Source organism: Scyliorhinus canicula, chromosome 18 (genome assembly GCF_902713615.1).
Source record: "Scyliorhinus canicula chromosome 18, sScyCan1.1, whole genome shotgun sequence".
NCBI lineage: Eukaryota > Metazoa > Chordata > Chondrichthyes > Carcharhiniformes > Scyliorhinidae > Scyliorhinus > Scyliorhinus canicula.
In genome coordinates, this window is record NC_052163.1 from 10006108 (window position 1) to 10028147 (window position 22040).

At 44.9% G+C, this 22040-nt stretch overlaps 1 protein-coding gene across 16 annotated transcripts in view; it reads left to right on the plus strand.

Moving 5' to 3' along the window:
• bptf (bromodomain PHD finger transcription factor) overlaps positions 1 to 22040 on the plus strand; it is a 198865-nt gene that overhangs the window by 17287 nt on the left and 159538 nt on the right. For all 16 annotated transcript variants that reach the window (XM_038777441.1, XM_038777450.1, XM_038777443.1 and 13 more), the window contains exon 2: positions 2141 to 2963. In XM_038777441.1, the coding sequence (XP_038633369.1) occupies positions 2141 to 2963 (823 nt within the window). The remainder of the gene's footprint in view (positions 1 to 2140; positions 2964 to 22040) is intronic.

The window sequence follows — 22040 nt, forward strand, 5'->3', positions numbered from 1 at the left end:
ATTCATTTTTCTGGCTCAACATTTGCACAAAGTAATTTCACACCCAATATATATCTCGTGGTTTACTATTTGGTTTTAGAACATCCGTGACACTGGAAAGGCCGAATTAATTTTTCATCCCTTGCTTACATGGGAGTGATTGTATTTTTTTTTTGTTAAAAGCATTGAGTTAATCACACAGGATGAATGTTATATGTTGGCCAGAGCTGGGTTTTGGCAAATATCTGGCAGCTTTCTTCCACTTCCCTCCTCTTGTCTGTATTTCTTTGCTGTAGAAAACCAAAATAAGTTGGAAGGATAGCTCTTTGGGGTACTTAGTAGCCATGAAATTAACTTTCTGTGACTTTATAAAAAGCTATCCATCAGCAAATATTAAAAAAAAAAAGAATAATTTGTAGAGTCAGTTCCAGCTAAGTTAACCTGGTTGATCTTGTACATAGATTAGCGGAGCCAGTTTCTTAAATATTTCTGTTAATAGTGACATTCTTGTGTGTATTTGTTATTTTATTTTCAGTCATAATTTCTTGTATGCATCTTGTAGCAAATTTGCTAATATCGCCAAATCCACCATTTACCCAGCTTGTAATGATGCAACTACTTTGACCAAAGTATAAAAATCACTGCTATGTGACTGCAGCCAAATGCAATACTTTGTCTTGGCTTTGTCCACCTCTCCGCTGATCTATGGAATCAAATAATACTTGAAAACTGAAAATAAATCTTAACGCCATGCTGTAAATGCTCAAATGTTAATATTGCCAAATATTGTGAAAATTGGCCTGGCAATTATTGAGAGAATCCCTACAGTACAGCCCATTGAGTCTGCACGAACCCTTTGAAAGCATACTCTACCCATGCCCTAACCCTAAGCCTTGATCATGGTCAACCACTTAACTTTTATATCTTAGGACTATGGGAGAATTCAGAGCACCTAGAGGAGACCCGTGCAGGCACTGGGAGAACGTGAAAACTCAACACTGTCGCCCAAGGCTGGAATAGAACCTGTGACTGAGACAGCAGTGCTAACCACAGTGCCAATGTCCAATCAAACTGCTGCTCCTATCCTAACCCGCATCAAGACCAGTTCACTGATTCCCCTTTGTGCTTGCTGATCTATATTGGTTCCCAGTTCCCCACATCTTAAATTTTAAAATTTTTGTCCTCCTGCTCAAATTCGTTAATACTCATGTCTCCTTGTAACCATACCCAGCCTACAACCCTCAGCAAACTCTGCATACCTCCAGCTCTGTTCATTCTTTTTCGTCTTTCCGTGTGTGTTGTGCCTTCACTTATCTACATTGAGAAACCTTGGATTTTGCTGTGTGAATCTCTCTGCTTCTTGGCCTCTTTCTCTCCCAAAAAACAAACTGTTTTTTGTAGTAGCTACTTCTTTGGGCTCTGTCAGTTTTCATTTGATTAGGTTTCTATGAAATACCTTTATGTTTTTCTACATTAAATGCAGGTATTTGTTTTCATTTGAAAAGGAGATAAAATGGTTAGAGTGAAGTTCGTTTGTAGCGGGGGGGGGGGGGGGGGGGGGGGGGTTCCTGAAATACCATATTTACCTTGGGGCAACAGTTTGCTGTAATATAAAGTGCATTTTATGATGTACAGTTTTACCAACTCTGCTTTCACTTTATAATCTGACTGTAAAGTAGGCAACTGATTCCACTGATCCTCCTGAAAGAAAATGAAGTTCTATTCTGTTCCTTTTATGTACCCAATTGTTTTTTTCCAATTAAGGGGCAATTTAGCGTGGCCAATCCACCTATCCACATCTTTTTGGGTTGTGGGGGTAAGACATACGCAGACACAGGGAGAGTGTGCAGACTCACCTGGACAGTGACCCGGGGCCAGGATTGAACCCAGGTCCTTGGCTGTGAGGCAGCAGTGTTAGCCACTGCGCCATCGTGCTGCCACAAGCTACATTCTGTTCTCTCATGGGTATGTTCATGATTTCATGGGTTGATCCTCAGCATGATGAGTGAATTCATAAACACAAATCTATACATTATCACCCAGAATACTGGGAAGATAATGGGGGAATCTATTTTAAATACTGGTACATTTAGTAATCTTCTGTCACTAATTTTGTTGATCTAGAAAGTTACATGAATTTTAACTTTTTCTGTACTTGCAGGAAGAAGACGACAGGCAAGGGTGTATCGATCAAGGTCGCCATTGTTTGAAGAAACGGATGTTCCACTTGATATTCCAAAATGTTCAGAAGACTTATTGGTGCCCAGTGAAGAGCTGTTGAGCATTATCGCTATTTATGAGGTGTTGAATACTTTTGGAGCAGTGTTGCGTCTTTCACCGTTTCGCTTTGAAGACTTTTGCGCTTCACTGGTTGGTCAGGAGCAGTGCACGTTAATTGCAGAAATGCACATTGCTTTGCTGAAAGCAATTTTGCGAGAAGAGGATTCCTCGAACACCACCTTTGGTCCTGCTGATTTAAAGGATAGCATCAATTCCACATTGTACCTTATAGATGGAATGACGTGGCCAGAACTGGTTCGGGCCTATTGCGAAAGTGACCGGGAATACCATCATGTACTACCCTATCAGGAAAAGGATGAATACCCGTATGGACCAATAGAAAATAAAATCAAAGTTCTTCAATTTTTAGTGGATCAGTTCCTGACGACGAATATTGCCCGCGAGGAGTTGATGTCTGAGGGTGTGATCCAGTATGATGACCACTGTCGGGTTTGTCACAAGCTAGGTGATCTGCTTTGCTGTGAAACCTGCTCAGCTGTGTACCATTTGGAATGTGTGAAGCCACCACTTGAAGAAGTGCCAGAGGATGAGTGGCAGTGTGAGATTTGTGTGGCACACAAAGTGCTTGGTGTTTGTGATTGCGTGCCTGAAATCCAGAAAAATAAACCATATGTTCGCCACGAGCCTATAGGATATGACAGACACCGAAGGAAATATTGGTTCCTGACAAGAAGGATTATAATGTAAGTATAATTTGCCATAATCTATTATACCAGTAGAGCACAAGCTCATTCAGATGAAAAATATTTGGTCTTAATCATTGTAAGCAGACAAAGTGAAATTGGCATAAATGTGTCTCAAATCAGTTCAGTATTTTTAAAAATGTTAATTTTGACTTGTGCCCATCATCCTTTCAGGTTGTGGATTTGAATTACACTTCTGCAGAATTGTGTTTACATACTTGTTTTGCCATTTTTGATGCATTGGGTCATTTAAATGCATTGTTCATTTTCAGATGCTGCACTAGTTTTTTTCTTTAAATGAGGGGGTGGGGACAGGGGATGGAAGGGGGACTGGGTATCGAAGCTAAGCAGGAGAAGGAATTAAGGCAGCATGATTTAATACCAGCCTCCCTGAACAGGTGGCGATTAGGGGCTTTTAACAGTAATTTCATTGAAGTCTACTTGTGACAATAAGCGATTATTATTTTATTATTATTAGAATGACGATGTGATAGGGGCTGGTTTAGCACAGTGAGCTAAACAGCTGGCTTGTAATGCAGAACAAGGTAGCAGCGCGGGTTCAATTCCTGCACCGGCCTCCCTGAACAGGCACCGGAATGTGGTGGCTAGGGGCTTTTCACAGTAACTTCATTGAAGCCTACTTGTGACAATGAGCTATTATTATTATTATAATTATAGATAGATAGAAAGACTTACTAAAGTCTTTTCATATCATGTACATTGATTCTTGTCCGTTCTTTCTGAGAAGCATAAATCCATTGAGTCCAACGTCTGAAAGCTCCAGCATAGTTATAACTTAGGAGAGACATTGTGTCAAGATGACTTGCAAAAACCTTTATTTTAATGTGTATTCCCAAATAAAATTGGTCACCTTGAGACAGAAGTTAAATTGAACCTCTGAAAGTTGAAAATATAATTTTCAAGGTATCATTTAGTTTGTTGTTAAAACCGAGGTGTATTTTCAAATAGTGTTCTGCCCAACATGCTCTTGTTGACTCCAAAAATGTTCCTTTTGAAAGCAAATAAATTCTGATATCCCTCAAAGCTACATCAATGATGATGCAGAGTCTCGTTGCAACTTTGAACTCTGGTAGATCAAGTTCTGGTAGATCCTGGAATTTTCAAAGAACAAGAAGTTGCCATATTTGTTTTGGTCAACATTTAATCATCAACTATCTCAAAAAAGCATTTGCGTGTATTTTGCAGTCAGTGGTGAAGCAATGGTACTCAACGTTAACCTCAAAGAAAGCTACCAATGAAAGTGTTGCAATCTTTAGTGCGGCTTCCCTTTCTCTTATGGCTGTTCAATGCAAGAGGTGTAAAGTCAAGAGGATCTCCTGGCATGCAGCAGCAGTGATGTCAGCAAGCAGGAGAAACAGCCAATCGCACTGCAGTATTGTCACAGACCACAAACCAGTAAACTAAGAGCACTGAATCCTGTAAAATTTTTTACTTTACTGTCTGAAATAATGGTAGAATTAAGATAGAAGCTTAAATGTTTTTCAAAAAAATTAGATTCCACAAACATAAAATGAGCTTTTCGAGACCATGTTTAACAGTGAATCATGAAATTAGTTTGGTGTTTAAAAACTCAGTTACACCTCATTCAATAAGACGGAACATTTTCAAGGTTTTTACAGCCACACCAGCAGCATAAAGGTGGCAGTCCCCTTCACTCCTGAGATTTCTCATTCATTGAAGTCTGGAGGAACCGCAACAGCACACCCGCTGGAGAAATGTTGAATAATTGACAACTCAAGGATTTCTGTGCTATTTGCATGTGCAGACTCCCGGTGCTGTTACCTGTTTCAGTAGAGTAACGACAGTGAATGCTCAGTTTTGCTATCATTGTCACTGAAATATCTGGGCCAACAACTGATGCTTATTCATATGATACTGCTTGCAAGCTTGAATTTGATATGCCAAAGTACACTTTTAATTGTTGTGATTCTTTTTTTTAAAAATAATTATTATTGAAATTTTTCGATACAAACATTTACCCCTATTACATTTTAAATTATAACACCACAAGTCCCCCCTGGAAAATCCCCCCCCCCCGCCCCCCCCCCCCCCCCCCCCCCCCCCCCCCCCCCCCCCGCGCTACCAGTCTAGCAACCAAACCGTTTTTCCCTTTCTGCCGATGGCCTCGGGCAGTCATTGCCCGCGACCCCCCGCTGACGTGCTCCCTTCGTTGCTACCCCCCCCCCCCCCTTTTTCTCCCCGGGTTGCTGCTGTTTCGGCCTCCAGTTCCTATCTCTGATCCAGAAAGTCAAGGAAGGGCTGCCACCGCCGGAAGAACCCCTGTACCGACCCCCTCAGGGCGAATTTGATTCTTTCCAATTGGATGAAGCTTGCCATGTCGTTTAACCAGGTGTTAACACTTGGTGGCCTTGTGTCCCTCCACTGAATCAAGATCCTTCTCCGAGCTACCAAGGACGCAAAGGCCAATATTCCGGCCTCCCTTGCCTCCTGGCTCCACCCCAACCCCAAAAATCGCTAGCCCCCACCCTGGTTTGACCCTGGTTCCCACCACTCTCGATACCGTCCCCGCCACCCCCTCCCAGAACTCTTCCAGTGCCGGACACATCCAGAACATATGTACATGGTTCGCAGGGCTTCCCGAACACCTAACACACCTGTCCTCCCCCCCGAAGAACCGACTCATCCTAGTCCCCGTCATATGGGCTCTGTGCAGCACCTTAAATTGGATGAGGCCCAACCTTGCGCATGACGACGACGAATTGACCCTCTCTAGGGCATCCGCCCATGTCCCATCTTCTATCCGCTCTCCCAGCTCCGCTTCCCACTTGTCTTTCAGCTCCTCTATCGGTACCTCCTCCACCTCCTGCATTATTTTGTAGATGTCCGAGACCTTCCCTTCTCCGACCCAGGCCCCTGACAGCACCCTATCACTCGCCCCTCCATCGGGAAGCAAGGGAAATCCTTCCACCTGTCGTCTGGCAAATGCCTTCACCTGCAGGTATCTAAACGTGTTCCCCGGGGGGAGCTCAAATTTCTCCTCCAGCTCTCCCAGGCTCGCAAACCTCCCCTCTATGAACATGTCCCTCAGTTGCCTGATGCCCGCCCTGTGCCAGCTCTGGAATCCCCCGCCAGTGTTCCCCGGGACAAATCTGTGGTTCCCTCTCAGTGGCGCCGCCATCAGACCCCCCACTTCCCCCCTGTGTCGCCTCCACTGCCCCCAGATTTTAAGGGTGGCCGCCACTACCGGACTCGTGGTATACCTTGTGGGGGGGAGCGGCCATGGTGCCATTACTAGCGCCCCCAGGCTTGTATTGCCGCAGGACGCCCTCTCCATACGTTTCCAAGCTGCCCCCTCCCCCTCCATCACCCACTTGCGCACCATCGATGCGTTCGCCGCCCAGTAGTATCCGGAAAGATTGGGTAGCGCTAATCCTCCACTGTCCCTACTCCGTTCCAAGAAAATCCTTCTCACTCTAGGGGTGCCATGCGCCCACACATAGCCCATAATGCTGCTAGTTACCTTCTTGAAGAAGGCCCTGGGGAGGAAGATGGGCAAGCACTGGAACAGAAACAAGAACCTCGGGAGGACCGTCATTTTGACTGACTGCACCCTCCCTGCTAGCGACAGCGGTACCATGTCCCACCTCTTGAACTCCTCCTCCATCTGCTCCACCAGCCTTGAAAAGTTCAGCTTGTGGAGGGTCCCCCAGTTCCTTGCCACCTGCACCCCCAAGTACCTGAAGCTCTTTACTACTCTCTTAAAGGGGAGCCGCCCAATTCCCTCCCCCTGATCTCCCGGGTGTATCACAAAGACCTCACTTTTACCCACATTTAATTTATATCCCGAAAAGTCCCCAAACTCCGCTAGTATTTCCATTACCTCCGGCATTCCCCCTTCCGGATCCGCCACATACAACAACAAATCATCCGCATAGAGTGATACCCGATGCTCCTCCCCTCCCCTTGTCAGTCCTCTCCAACCCCCTGAATCCCTCAGTGCCATCGCCAACGGTTCGATCGCTAATGCAAATAGTAAGGGGGATAGGGGGCATCCCTGCCTGGTACCTCGATGGAGCCCAAAATACTCCGACCTCCTCCCGTTTGTAACCACACTCGCCATCGGGGCCGAATACAGCAGCTTCACCCACTTGATAAATCCCTCCCCAAACCCAAACCGTTCCAGCGTCTCCCACAGGTATTCCCACTCCACCCTATCGAATGCCTTCTCCGCATCCAGTGCTACCACTATCTCAGCCTCCCCCTCCACTGCTGGCATCATAATTACATTCAACAGCCTCCGGACATTTGTGTTAAGTTGTCGTCCCTTTACGAAACCCGTCTGGTCCTCATGGATTACCCCTGGCACACAATCCTCTATTCTGGTTGCCAGGACCTTTGCCAACAGTTTGGCATCTACATTCAAGAGGGAGATAGGCCTGTAGGACCCGCACTGTACAGGGTCTTTGTCCCGCTTCAGGATCAAGGAGATCAGGGCCTGTGACATTGTCGGGGGCAGAGCCCCCCCCTCTCGCGCCTCATTGAAGGCTCGCACCAGCACTGGACCCACCAAGTCCACATACTTCTTATAAAATTCCACCGGGAACCCATCCGGCCCCGGCGCCTTCCCCGCCTGCATCTGGCCTATCCCTTTAACTAGTTCCTGCAGCTCTATCGGCGCCCCCAGCCCCTCCACCCGTTCCTCCTGGACCTTTGGGAACCTCAATCTATCGAGGAAGTTCTCCATTCCCCCCCTCCTGGGCGGCTCAGACCGGTACAATTCCCTGTAGAAATCCCTGAAGACCCCGTTCACCTCTTGCCCCTTCTGCACTACGTTCCCTCCCTTCTCTCTCACTCCCCCAATCTCTCTGGCTGCATCTCGCTTGCGCAGCTGGTGTGCTAGCATCCTGCTCGCCTTTTCCCCGTACTCATAGACCGCACCCTGTGCCCTTCTCCATTGCGTCTCCGCCTTCCTAGTGGTCAGTAGGTCAAACTGGGCCTGTAAACTGCGCCGCTCCCTCAACAGCCCCTCCTCTGGTGTCTCCGCATATCTCCTGTCCACTTCTATAAGTTCCCCCACCAGTGTCTCCCTCTCCTGCCTCTCCTTCCTTTCTCTGTGTGCCCTTATGGAGATCAGCTCTCCTCTGATCACTGCTTTCAGGGCCTCCCAGACTACCCCCACCTTCACCTCGCCCGTGTCGTTCGTGCCCAGATATCTCTCAATGCCCTTCCGGACCCTTCCGCACACCTCATCGTCCGCCAGCAGCCCCACATCCAGGCGCCACAACGGGCGCTGGTCCCGTGCTTCCCCCAGTTCTACCTCTACCCAGTGTGGTGCATGGTCCGAAATCGCAATGGCCGAGTACTCCGTGTCCTGCACTCTCGAAATCAGCCCCCTGCTCAGTGCAAAAAAGTCTATTCTGGAGTACACCCTGTGGACGTGGGAGAAAAAAGAATACTCCCTCGCCCTTGGCCTGCCAAATCTCCAAGGGTCTACCCCCCCCATCTGCTCCATGAACCCCCTTAGCACCTCCGCCGCTGCCGGCCTCCTATTCGTCCTGGAACTCGATCTGTCCAGCCCAGGGTCGAGCACTGTGTTGAAGTCCCCCCCCCATGATCAGGCCTCCTGCCTCCAGACCCGGAATGAGGCCCAACAGGCGCCTCATAAAACCCGCGTCATCCCAATTCGGGGCATATACATTTACCAGCACCACATTCTCTCCCTGCAGCCTACCCTTCACCATCACGTACCTACCCTCCTTATCTGCTACCACCTGCCGCCGCCACGAACGACACCCTCTTTCCCACCAAAATCGCCACCCCCCGGTTCTTTGCGTCCAAGCCTGAGTGGAACACCTGTCCCACCCACCCCCTTCTCAGGCGCACCTGGTCTACTACTCTCAAGTGAGTCTCCTGCAACATTGCCACATCCGCCTGCAGTCCCTTTAGGTGTGAAAAAAACCCTTGATCTCTTGACCGGTCCGTTCAGCCCCCTCACATTCCAAGTAATCAACCGGGTCGCGGAGCGACCCGTCCCTTTCCCCTGTCTATTAGCCATGTTCTGTCCCCTGTTCGCCCCGGGTCGACCCTCCCCTTCTGACCCGTTCCCCATGGCGATGCCCCCCCCCCCCCCCCCCCCCCCCCCCCCCCCCCCCCCCCCCCCCCCCCCCCCCCCCCCTCTCTCCCTCCCGTTCTTCCCTTCCCGTCCTCAGCCTTTCCAGCAGCAACCCGGTATCCCCCCCTAACCCCCCCCCCCCGGCTAGGACCCCTCCTAGCCGCAGTGTCTCCACCATCGTACTCCCGAGAGTCAGCTGGTTTTCGCTGACCCGGCTACCCCTGCCACACTCCGACTCCTCCCGATGTGGGGGGGGGGAGGGCCCCCCCCCCCCCCCCCCCCCCCCCCCCCCCCCCGCCATCCCTCTCTGACCCCGCTTCAGCGCGGGAAAAGCCGCCATTGCTGGCCACACCCCACTCTTCTCTCCTCCCCCTTCCTCCGTCCCGCGCGCGGGAAACAGGGGAGAGCCCGCGCTTTCGCCCGGCCACACCCTACCCCGCCATCTTCAATTCCACCCCCGTCCCCATCCACACCGATAACAAAGCCCCCTTAAAACGAGAGGAAGAAAAAAGAGAAAAAGAAAACACGCATAACCCACTTGCTCCCCCCCCCGTCCCGCCTCCCCAACTTAACAATATAACAATATAAATAACAAATCGCAAATAAATACATAAATACATAACTATGCCTGCATAACTAAATAACTAAATAACTACCCAATAATAACGTACTTAACCAACAGTAACCATAACCCTTAAAGAACAGATCAAAAAACAGTAAAAAAAAAGGCCCCCCCTACAACAACAATAATTAAGGGAAGTTGGCAACGGGAAGAGACACACAAAAAGGAACAAAGAAACCCCCCATAACACAAGTTTCAAAGAAACCAAACGATCCATCAACTTTAACCAAGTTCCGACCTGGCCTAAGAAAGACATGGGCCACTTGATCAGTCAAGGGTACTCGGGCGGCCTCGACCGCCGGCGTTCCCAAGTTCTAGTTCAGGTCCAGCTTTTCCTCCCGAACAAAAGTCCATGCCTCCTCTGGGGTCTCAAAGTAATGGTGCTGGTCCTTGTAGGTGACCCACAAGCGCGCTGGCTGCAGCATTCCAAACTTGATCCTTTTTGCGTGCAGCACCGCCTTCGTTCGGTTAAACCGGGCCCGCCGCTTTGCCACCTCCGCACTCCAGTCCTGATATATCCGCACCGTCGAATTCTCCCATTTGCTGCTTTTCTCCCTCTTGGCCCACCTCAGCACTTTCTCCCGATCGCAGAGACGCTGGAACCGCACCAGCACCGCCCTCGGGGGCTCGTTTGCCCTAGGCCGCCTAGCCATGACCCGATATGCTTCTTCCAGCTCCAGGGGCGATGGACCGGCCCCCTCTCCCATCAGGGAGCTCAACATCTCCGCTACATATTTCGGGAGATCAGGCCCCTCCAGGCCTTCTGCTAGGCCCAGGATCCTCAAGTTCTTCCGCCTCATTCGCGTGTCCAGCTCCTCAAAGCGGCTCTGCCATTTCAGGTGGAGTGCCTCGTGCACCTCCACCTTTCCCACGAGGACCGTGGCTTCCTCCTCCCTCACCGCCATCTCCTGCTGCAGCTCTCTTATCGACGCCTCTTGGGTCGCCTGGGCCCCCATCAGCCTTGTGGTCGTCGCGTTCATGGACTCTAAAAGTTCCACTTTCAGCTCCGTAAAACACCGGAGGAGAGCGGCCTGCTGCTCCTCCGCCCATTTTCTCCAATCTTCTAGTGCGCCACCGGCCGCCATTTTGGTCCTCTTCCCCCGCTTTTTTTGGGGCGCTGCTGTCGCTTTTTTTGTCGCCCCTCTCCGAGTACCGACCATAAAGTTGGTCTCACTCTCCTCAGGGAGCCTTCCCCCACCGGGATTCGTCTTTACAGTACCGTCGGGGCCCTCCAATCGGCCCTTAAACACCTTTGTCGCAGGAGCTGCCAAATGTGCGACTTAGCTGGTCATAGCCGCAACCGGAAGTCCCAATTGTTGTGATTCTTAACTCTGAAAAATATCGTTATCTTCATTCCCTTCTGCTTTCAGCATTTTCCACTTTTTTTCATTGACTACTGTGATAATCCAGTTAATGACTTTATTTATTTACTTTTGCGATTTTTGGAATCCCCTTCCTGCACCCATCTACCGCGTTTGCCTCCTTTTAAGATACTCCTTAAATCTTCCTCTTTAACTAAACTTTCGGCTGTTTGAACTAATATCTGCATAAGTGGCTTTAGTGTCATACTTTTTGTAATGCTCCTGTGAATTTAATTGCCTTGATATTTTATTTTTACATTTAAAAGTACTGTATAAATAGGGTGGCACGTGGCACAGAGGTTAGCACTGGGACTGCCGCGCTGAGGACCCGGGTTCAAATCCCGGCCCTGGGTCACTGTCCGTGTGGAGTTTGCACATTCTCCTAATGCCTGCGTGGGTTTCACCCCCGTAATCCAAAGATGTGCAGGTTAGGTGGATTGGCCATGTTAAATTGCCCCTTAATTGAAAAAAAATTATTGGGTACTCTAAATTTATAAAAAAAGGTACTGTATAAATATAAATTGTTATTTTCCCCCTCCTGATTTTCTCTCATCCGTTTTGCTCCTAGAGATGTTGCTGCTTATTGCTGCCATGAGCATTTACAATATCTAGAACCTGGCACGTGTGTGTTAGATCTTGAGTATGAGTGATTAATTTAAACCGAGTCAATACAACCAACAGTGAGTCTGTCATTACCACTGCAAAACTTGGGCTCACGACTGGGTGTTCATCTCGATACATTTTATAAGATACTACTTACTTATGTTCTCTCGTAAGATCAACAGGATTGTGATTCAAAGGGGCAATCTTAGACTAGGGATGCTAAGCAATAGGACATAAGACATGGAACAGAAGTAAGCCTTGTGACACCTTGAACCTGCTCTGTCTTTCAGTAAAATCATGCCTGATCTGATCTTGGCCCCAAACTTACTTTCCTGCCTGTTCCCAAGAATGAATATATTCAATGCTCTACTTCAGGCATTGTCAAAGTTGGGGGTCGAATCGCGGGCGGGTATTGGGAGGGTTGCGGAGCTATCCGTTATGGTGCTCCTGATCGCAAAATTCTGCGCGCAACAGCCACAGCATCTGGCTTTTAATAATGCCGGCTGCAAACAGCCTTCAAAATGGCCACAAACATATTTTTTTTAAAATGTGGCCTCACTGCGCATGCGTGTCTGCTCATCGGTGCGCATGTGCAGAGTTTTGCGCGTGCGCACCGGTGAGCGAGCAAGCATGCGCAATGCAGCCGCATTTTTAAAAATCTGGTCGCAGCCTTTTTGAAGGTTGTTCGAAGCAGGCTTTGTTAAAAGCCGGCTGCAAAAAGTTCGGGGAGAATGATGTGATTGGTTGCTTTCTGAACTTTGCTGATGAAGTGGAAGTCTCTTAATCCAAGAATGAGTGAGCCAACAATGGTTTCACCGCAGCTGTAACTTCAACCAAGAGATGTCAACTTTTAAAATCTTGATTTTTTTAACATTCCAAAACAAAGTGCCTGCATGTCGTATTTGGAAGCTTTATCAATTCATTAATTTTTAAGTGTCTTTCAATTTTTTACATTTTTAATTGTGATGTTTAGGTGAAATGTGGTGAACCTCCAATTTCTAGAGAATGAAAACATTTTCAGTTTCTGCATTTATTTCCTGTTAAATTTTATCAAATAAAACACCCCTGCACTTGTTTTAAAAAAAAACCAGTTGCTGTAGCTGTTGCCTGCAAATCTGCACAATCGGAGACGCAGAAGATGTAAAAAAAAAAAAAAAAATGTGTAATCTTTTTGCCTGAAGGGAGGCAGAGAGCAGGTCATGCCCCCTGAACATTGACATCACGTGCGATTGAGGTTCCTCCATTTTGTCAGCAGCAAACAAGGTAAGAGAAAATGGTGGGTCGCGAAGGTTGGCCGGCATGGGTCGCGAAGGTGCGCCTGCCGGTGTGGGTCGCGAAGGTGGGCCTGCCGGCATGGGTTGGCCGGTTTTAAAAACACTGCTCTACTTCACTGCAATCAATTGTGCCACATTGCTGGTTCAGATCAGCTGAATTGAGCCAATCCAGACCACTTGGTGGCTTTGTATTTGAGACCCAGAAGTATTTTTACAGTAACTTTAGTTGAGTTGCTCATATTAACAGAATTGAAGGCATTGTATGTTTTAGCAGCTCATTCCATCTTTTCTAATGCATAGAATTCATTTTGAGCAGGTTGGATACTGGTGAGACAAGCAGCAGAGGCACAGTGAGGCATCCCTTCAAAATAGTTTCCCAAATATCAAAACCTTTACCTGTAATACCATTGAAGACATTTGTTACAATTTGGAGAAACGTGATACTTTTGCCATATGAATCAAAATAATTCCTGTTGATACTGCAGATGTCTCCAAAACTAAATTTCAACGGGCAAGTTAAAAAGAAAATTCACAAAGCATTGAAGTTGACCTGTATACCACTTCAAGCTATCAGTATTCTTGGGTGGATTCATGAGGTGTTCATCTGTTATGGTATGGTTCTGACTGGCTGGCTCATTAGATACTTCAACTGTAATTTATACTGTACTTTATCTTGGTGTGTTTTAAATACCTAGTCCTGGTTTTAGTGATACAAAATATATGCAAAAATGTTTTTCAGTCGACAACAACTTGCATTATAACTCGCCTTTATAGAACACCTTTAATGTAGGAATAATAATAATTGCTTATTGTCACATGTAGGCTTCAATGAAGTTACTGTGAAAAGCCCCCAGTCGCCACATTCTGGCACCTGTCAGGAGGCCGGTACGGTAATTGAACCCGCGCTGCTGGCCTGGTTCTGCATTACAAACATTTTGAGTGTTGCTGGACTGGAAACCAGCATTGGTCAGCAAGCACTGGGAGGGATGTATAAACAGGGCTTGGAATGAGTCCAGGTGCAGTCAGCAGAACTTTGGAAGGGCTGAAGTTTGTGGAACGTGAGGATAGGAGATCAACCAAGAGAGCATTGGAATTATTTAAACTCATCACTCTTTATTCGTATTATGTGCTCACAAAAACCTGAAGAACCTGCTATTTTTTTCTGTTTGCCACAAGCATTTTAAAAATGATACGCATATCCTTGAGTTTGGGTTTGTTAATACTGTTTTCATCAGTAAATTAACAAGTTTTGGGATTGAGGTGCTGTTGACCTATTTGAGCTTTGCATTCTCTTGATAATATCTCCTGTCTCTTCCTACTTCTGAGCACACTGCATTAATTTGCACAAAATGCCTATTCTCAAAGTTGAATTTACAGTTTTTTCCAAATTAGTTATCCAAATACGGAGTGAGGATAGCAGTCCTCAGTCTGAGAGAGTATTGCCAAAAGCAGGACTGTTGTTTATCTTCAGAATTAATGCAGCCAACTTCAAACCATTCATAGTTATCAATGTTTTTCGCTGCAGTTCGCAAACCGTTTGGTTGGGAGGTTAATTGTGCCAAGTCACTTTCATGAAACTTGTGAATGAAGCAGCTGACTTAGTACACTTTACAACTTTGTGAAGGCTGTAAGTGGACTCAATGGATGTTTTGCCACTCAAAGGAAGTTTTACACTACTTCTCTCAGACAAAGTTAAGGTTAGTCGTATGCGTTGAGGGGGCTTAAGTGCAAAAGGCTCAATTTTGAAATTGTAAACCTGTTTGAGTGCATGTTTTCAATCAAGTAAATTGGGTTTGGGAGTCTGCAATCTCTCAGCAGCAAATTTTCACTTTCCTCATCTGGTTGCCTTTGAGAGAAGATTAGCACTTTGCATCAGGTTATCTTTGAAGTATTCTGGAGATATTCAGTCTTTTCTTTCTATTACATTTTCTTTTCTTTTTAAAAAATAAATTTAGAGTACCCAATATTTTTTTCCAATTAAGGGGCAATTTAGAGTGGCCAATCTACCTATCCTGCACATCTTTGGGTTGTGGGGATGAAACCCACGCAGACATGGGGAGAATGTGCAAACTCCACACGGACTGTGACCCAGGGCCGGTATTCAAACCCGGGTCCTCAGCGCCGTAGGCAGCAATGCTAACCACTGTGCCACCGTGCTGCCCCTCTATTACATTTTCAATATGCACCTGAGCATGTAGCAATGAGTTTGTTAGAACTAGCTTGAGAAAACTGATGAGTTGAACCATCAGCGTGGTATTTAGGGCAGCACGGTAGCATGGTGGTTAGCATCAATGCTTCACAGCTCCAGGGTCCCAGGTTCGATTCCCGGCTGGGTCACTGTCTGTGTGGAGTCTGCACGTCCTCCCCGTGTGTGCGTGGGTTTCCTCCGGGTGCTCCGGTTTCCTCCCGCAGTCCAAAGATGTGCGGGTTAGGTGGATTGGCCAGGCTAAATTGCCCTTAGTGTCCTAAAAAATAAGGTTAATGGGGGTTGTTGGGTTACTGGTATAGGGTGGATACGTGGGCTTGAGTAGGGTGATCATTGCTCGGCACAACATCGAGGGCCGAAGGGCCTGTTCTGTGCTGTACTGTTCTAAAAAATTTTTTTTTAAATTCTCAATTTGTTAAGCTCCATGCTAGTTCCTATGGCGATGTAGCTAAATTGAATGCTACATTGCTGTGCCATATCCATTAAAATTGTAGAGGGAATTTATATTCTTCCTGTTTTTGTGAATGTCAGATTCTAAAACAAATATTTTTCTTCCATGTCATTAACTCTGAAGTAAGCCTTTGTCTTCAATTTTGAATTTATTTATTTATTGTCACGTGTACCGAGGTCAAAAGTGTGTGACCTCATTTCATTGAAGCTGATGGGTTTTCTTCCCTCTGACATTCCCCTGAGAGAGTTTGTAATACGTGCTTGTAGCTTAATGAACCAAACTTGAAAATTCAACTTCTATTGGATCTTATTTTTCAGGCAAGAATTTTATCAGACTCCTTTTGCTATTGCAGGCCAGTGGTGTATTGCTAGGGAATTCCCAGATTTGAAACTAATTGTGATTTACATTGTTAAGAAAACAAAGGTACTTTTAAGATATTTATATTGGTAAACATTAAAAATAAAGTATAGTTTTGAGTGGAGTTTAATTTAATGTTTCTGGGCCAGAGCGGTTGAAGCCGATAGTTCAATTCATGCTGAACAAAGGTGTTTCGTAAGTGTGGGAGTTGGTTTCAATTCCAACTTGTGCTTAGAGAGGGTTATGACATGAAGAATAAATAGAACTAACTGGGGTGCTTGGCGACTGGAGGCCCTTGTAAGGATTTTAAAAAGGCGTTTTAGTTTTAGATGAGTTTATGACAACTCGACTCTGCCAGAAGAAAGACTGAACAAGATGGAAGCTGCAAAGAGGCAGGCTTCCTAAAGTATAAGTTATAGTCCAGACAACCAAGGAATTGGAGCAGAGAGAATGTTTTAAGATGACTGGAGTTAAGTGAATAGAGACCAAGTACAGAATTTAATAATAAAAATTGCTTATTGTCACAATCAAGGCTTCAATCAAGTTATTGTGAAAAGCCTCTAGCCGCCACATTCCGGCACCTGTTCAGGGAGGCCGGTACGAGAACAGTTCAAGGAAAAGTAAACAAAGGATTCTGAGTTAAAGAGACAATTGCAGTAACCAGATTTAAAGTGGGACAGCAGCCTGATGCTATTTTAGTACAGTCTGGGAATCGAGAATTAAAGTGTGAACATTTGGCACAGCAGTCAAGACAAAGAAATCCGAAAGGGCTTGGTATAAAATCCTGGTATGCATTCACTGTTAAAAGTGGAGCAGAAGCTGTATTTATAAGTGTAATTTGGAAATCCTGGTCTGAATTCAGAATATAAACTGCTGAGGGGGAAGCATTATTGTGAGAGATTTTAAAAGTGTGTTTTTGGGACTGGAATTTGGAAGCTCTCTTGATGATCATCTGGGGGTTATTCTGAGGAGATATCCACAAGTATTCACTTGGGGTTCAGAGTGGATAGTGTATTTGCCACAGTTATCTTGTGTGTTTAAAAGGGATATTGTGTTAATGAGACCATTGTAGATTAAGATGTACTTTGTCATCTGTGTTAATCCTAAAACTGTGTAATTGTTAAGGTAAGAGGAGAGTAAAGACTTATTGTGGTATGATCCAATTTTCCCATGTTTAATAAATGTTCTTTTCTAGTCGTTAAAAACGAATTAGTGGCCCTGTGACTCTGTTCCTCCACGTTTTATTTTTAAAAAGGTATGGTTATTTGAGCTAGGTCTCCGTTCTGGGGTATTCCGGAGGCCAGTTGTAACATAAACTGGGATTGCAACGGTTAGCTGCTGCCTCACGGCGCCAAGACCCGGGTTCAATCCCCGTGTATGTGTGGGTCTCGCCCCCATAACCCAAAGATGAGTAGGGTAGGTGGATTGGCCCAATAAATTGTCCTTAATTGGAAAAATTTAAAAAAGAAGAAAAAAGAATTCACTGGTTCCGAAAAGCTCATTTTATGTTTGTGGAATGTCATTTTTAAAAAACATTTTTAACTTTTAAGCTTCGATCTTAATTCTATCATCATTTCAGATTGTTAAATAAAAAGTTGCAGGATTCAGTGCTTTAATTTACTGGGATTGCAACAATAAAGTTGAGAACATGACTAATTCAAATTCAACAGCATAAAGAACATTGTGGGTACCTGATGTTATACACAATTTATACTGTACCAATATGTTGCTGCTCCAGCCTTGTACATTATTGCGTTGCTCTTTTACACAGTTGTAGCAGTTTCAAATCTGGATGGCTTTATTTACAAATGTACGAAAAGGAAAAATAGAAAAAAACACCTGATCCATCAAAGCTGTCCCATATGGTGCTTACTCATCCTCCTCTCATTGCACCAACGTAATCTCCAGGGAGAAGCACCTAAAGCAGTAAAAGCCCTGGGCAAATTTACTAAGGGGAGTAACTGCAGAATTCTTTTGACTCTTGAAGACAATCAAAACGTCTTCATGAGACAAATCGCTCAAACTCCTACTTTTTGTACACTGTAATTTCAATCACAGTTAGCAACTCATCTGGCTCCCAGTTGATAACTTGTGTGAATCTAGACAGGGTCCACATAATAACACCTTCCAAAAAAATGGATGCTCTTGTGAAAATGAAAACATCTAACATGACTATTCTTTTGACTTTATCACATACCGTCTATTTTTTCCATGCTATCTAACTCGCATTGTCTATCTATATCTAGATTCTGAAAGTTTTAGTCTTCTTGAAAGAGTTCAATCTAATCTGCACAGCCTTTATTCTCGTAGAATTAAAAAGTGCAAACTGTCCCATTCCATCATGATAACGAAGGACATTTAAGTTTGTGTAAGTCTAATGGCCTTCCACTGAAATTATTTCAGAGGCTCTATGTCAACCACTAGCTGAGGAAATCAACATTGACAGAATATTGCAGATAAAGTTGGACGAAAGTCTTTTTTTCCCTGAAAATTTAGAGTACCCAATTCATTTTTTTTCCAATTAAGGGGCAATTTAGCATGACCAATCCACCTACCTGGCACATATTTTAGGTTGTGGAGGCGAAACCCACACAAACATGGGGAGAATGTGCAAAACTCCACATGGACAGTGACCCAGAGCTGGGATCGAACCTGGGACCTCGGTCCCATGAGGCAGCAATGTTAACCACTGTGCCACCGTGCTGCCCTGATTGGATCCACGTCTTGAAGAGATTCAACATAGTGTTTTCATTTTATATTGATAGTCACAATAAGTCTCAATACTTTTACTGGAACAATGATACTGACTGCACAACAAAGTGATTCATTTATGATAACACTGGCTATCTTTCCTGCTTGATGGTATGTGGTTTGGAACCCTCCATGGCATACACACAGCTTTATGTTAGCCCTGCCTGTATATCGAGCACACATTTATTGATACTAAATCATCCTGAGAGACTTAACACACTCCTGCATTGCATCTAGATCTGATTGTAGTATATTTATTTAAAATAAGGTTCAAATACACTCATTGTTATTGTTCCATAAACTTAGAACAGTTCCCCAACGCCCACATCCAGATCATTATGAATATGGCGAGCAACGGCCTAACACTAATACCTGCCGAATTCCATGTGATACCGATCTACACACAGGAGCACAAGTAATTCCTCATCAAACCCAAATCTTTCCAACTAATTCTACCTACTCTATTGTATGACAGCTCGTTAAAAGCTTTTTGAAAATCCATTATGCAATGTCAGTCAACTATCTTCATTCACCTATGCGCCCTAGACCAATGGTTCCTCTGTTCTCTAACCCTGCTTCACCTGGACCACTTAATCTAGATTCGGCAGTTGCAATATGATGGGCAATGGATTAACAAAAATCGAAAACATACCAAGAAGGAGCGGGAGGAGGCCATTCAGCCCCTTGAGCCTGCTCCACCATTTAATAAGGTTACCCCCGATCTGTGTGTGTGTGCGTGTGTGCGCGCGCGCGCTTGTGTATATATGGCATTTTTAATGTCCATTCTGTAGAGTTCATGCTCAAATTTGCAATTGGCTGACAATTAAATTTATTTCCCAACTTAGCATGCTTAAATTTAACCTTGCATCCTCTTGGTTCCTTGTTCACTATCATTACCAGGGTACCATACCATTGCATTTCAGCATGCAGATAAGATGCTAATGGGCAGCACGGTGGCCTAGTGGTTAGCACAACCGCCTCACGGCGCTGAGGTCCCAGGTGTGGGTTTCGCCCCCACAACCCAAAAATGTGCAGAGTAAGTGGATTGGCCACGCTAAATTGCCCCTTAATTGGAAAAAATAATTGGGTAATCTAAATTTAAGAAAAAAAAGATAAGATGCTAATTGCCTTTCACTTCCCTGTTTCGTAAACTTTCTGGAAAAGTTCAGGGAAAAATTGGAGTGACCAGATTTTTCCCGAATTGCTGCCCAAGACGATTGTGGGGTTGATATCTTGCTGTATAATTTGATTAAAAGTATGTAGTGTGTGGACTCCTCTGAAATTAGATTTTGGATTATGCTAATGTCTGAGAGAAGAACATTATCCAGTTTAAAAACCAGATAACATCTGTCGAGTCTGCCTGTAGGTGTCTCTAGGTGGGGGATGAAAAGGCAATTTAAGGTAATCAGACTGAAATTTGTATAGATCGGAGCGATAATAAATAAACCATCAGACAAACACACAAATCCACTAATATATATAACTTGGATATCTTGCATTTTTTTTTGCTTGTCTCTTTTTTTAAGAACAAATCTAATCCTGAGGTTCCCAGTGATTAAATAATTCAACATTTTTAAAACTTGAATACCATTTCAATGAGATACCAGATAGCTGCTAAGGATTGTACCCCAACCTTAATAGGTAACATAATGAGTGTGTTGCTGGATTAATAATTCAGAACCCACCAATACTTCCTGAGGAATGCAGTTAATTAATCATCAGTAATGGTGATTATGGATTTACTGGATTGCTTTTTAAAAAAAAAAAAGAAAATCTTTTTTGGGGTAAGGTAGCCTGTTGCCTTTCCCAATCTGGCATACATGTGACTCCAGACTCGGCAATGGGGTTGACTCTTAACTACTCTCGGAAATGGGCTAGCAGGTCACTCAGTTGTATTCAAAAAGGATGCCAATTAGGGATGAGTAATAAATGATGACTTTGCCACCAAAGTTGACACTCTGTAAATTATTTTTTTTTATATCTAAGAAGTGTAGAAAGTCACGTTGGGCTAAAAGGGAACAAGAGCTATAAGTGGCTCTAATGTCTTGTAATTTTAATTTTAAACTCCTGTTCCTATGCTCAATTGCTGAGAATATAATAACATTATGTTTACTAAATCATTTACAACATCATCTTGTGCCTGATTGTTAACACTAAATTTTTCAACACATGGCGGAGGTATTTAAGAAGGAAGTATTTTCCATTGAAGTTCTGAGCTGTAAACCCTTTCCTCGCCCTCCATCCCCCGACCCAAAAAAACACATTTTCTTCCCAAATTTTCTTAGTACCACGGAGTTTAACCAGTAACTATGTTCACTGGGGCATAGAAGTTATTATAGAACAGTACAGCACAGAACAGTCCCTTCAGCCCTCGATGTTGTGCCGAGCAATGATCACCCTACTCAAACCCACGTATCCACCCTAATACCCGTAACCCAACAACCCCCCCCCCCCCCCCCCCCCCCCCCCCCTCCCCCCCCCCCCAACCTTACTTTTTAGGACACTACGGGCAATTTAGCATGGCCAATCCACCTAACCCGCACATCTTTGGACTGTGGGAGGAAACCAGAGCACCCGGAGGAAACCCACGCACCCACTGGGAGGACGTGCAGACTCCGCACAGACAGTGACCCAGCCGGGAATCGAAACTGGGACCCTGGAGCTGTGAAGCATTTATGCTAACTACTGTGCTACCGTATGGTAACCTAGGCCAGATACATTGACCTTGGAAAAGGTGCAGTGCAGATTCTCTGGAATTATACCGGGACTAAAAGGGTTAAATTATGAAGACAGGCTTCATAGATTAAATTTGTATCACTTGTATGTAGAAGATTAAGGGGTGATCTAATTGAGGTGTTTAAGATAATCAAAGAAGCTGATAGGATAGGCAGGAAGGATTGATGGCTTCTGGTGGGAGAGTCCAAGACAAGGGAACATAACTTTAAAATTAGAGCTAGGCCATTCTGGGCTAGTGTCAGTTAGCACTTATTCATGCACAAGATATTGGACGTCATGCACACTTCTCCCAAAAAAACTGTTCGTGTTGGTGGTTAATTAAAAATGCCCAAACTGCATTTGATATAGTTGTGTGAGATAAAGAAACATGGAATCAAAAAAGGTAAGAGAAATTACGGTACAGATCACCTATGATGGGGTTGAATGGCAGAACAGGTTGATGGAGTACAATGGCCTGATCTGTTCTTGTTATATTCAGTCTTTCCACAAAGAAAGTTACATTGATACAGCATTTTTCCAATCCTCAGGTTATGGGGAGAAGACAGGAGAATGGGGATGAGAAAAATATCAGCCATGATTGAATTGTGGAGCAGACTTGATGGGCCGAGTGGCCTAATTCTGC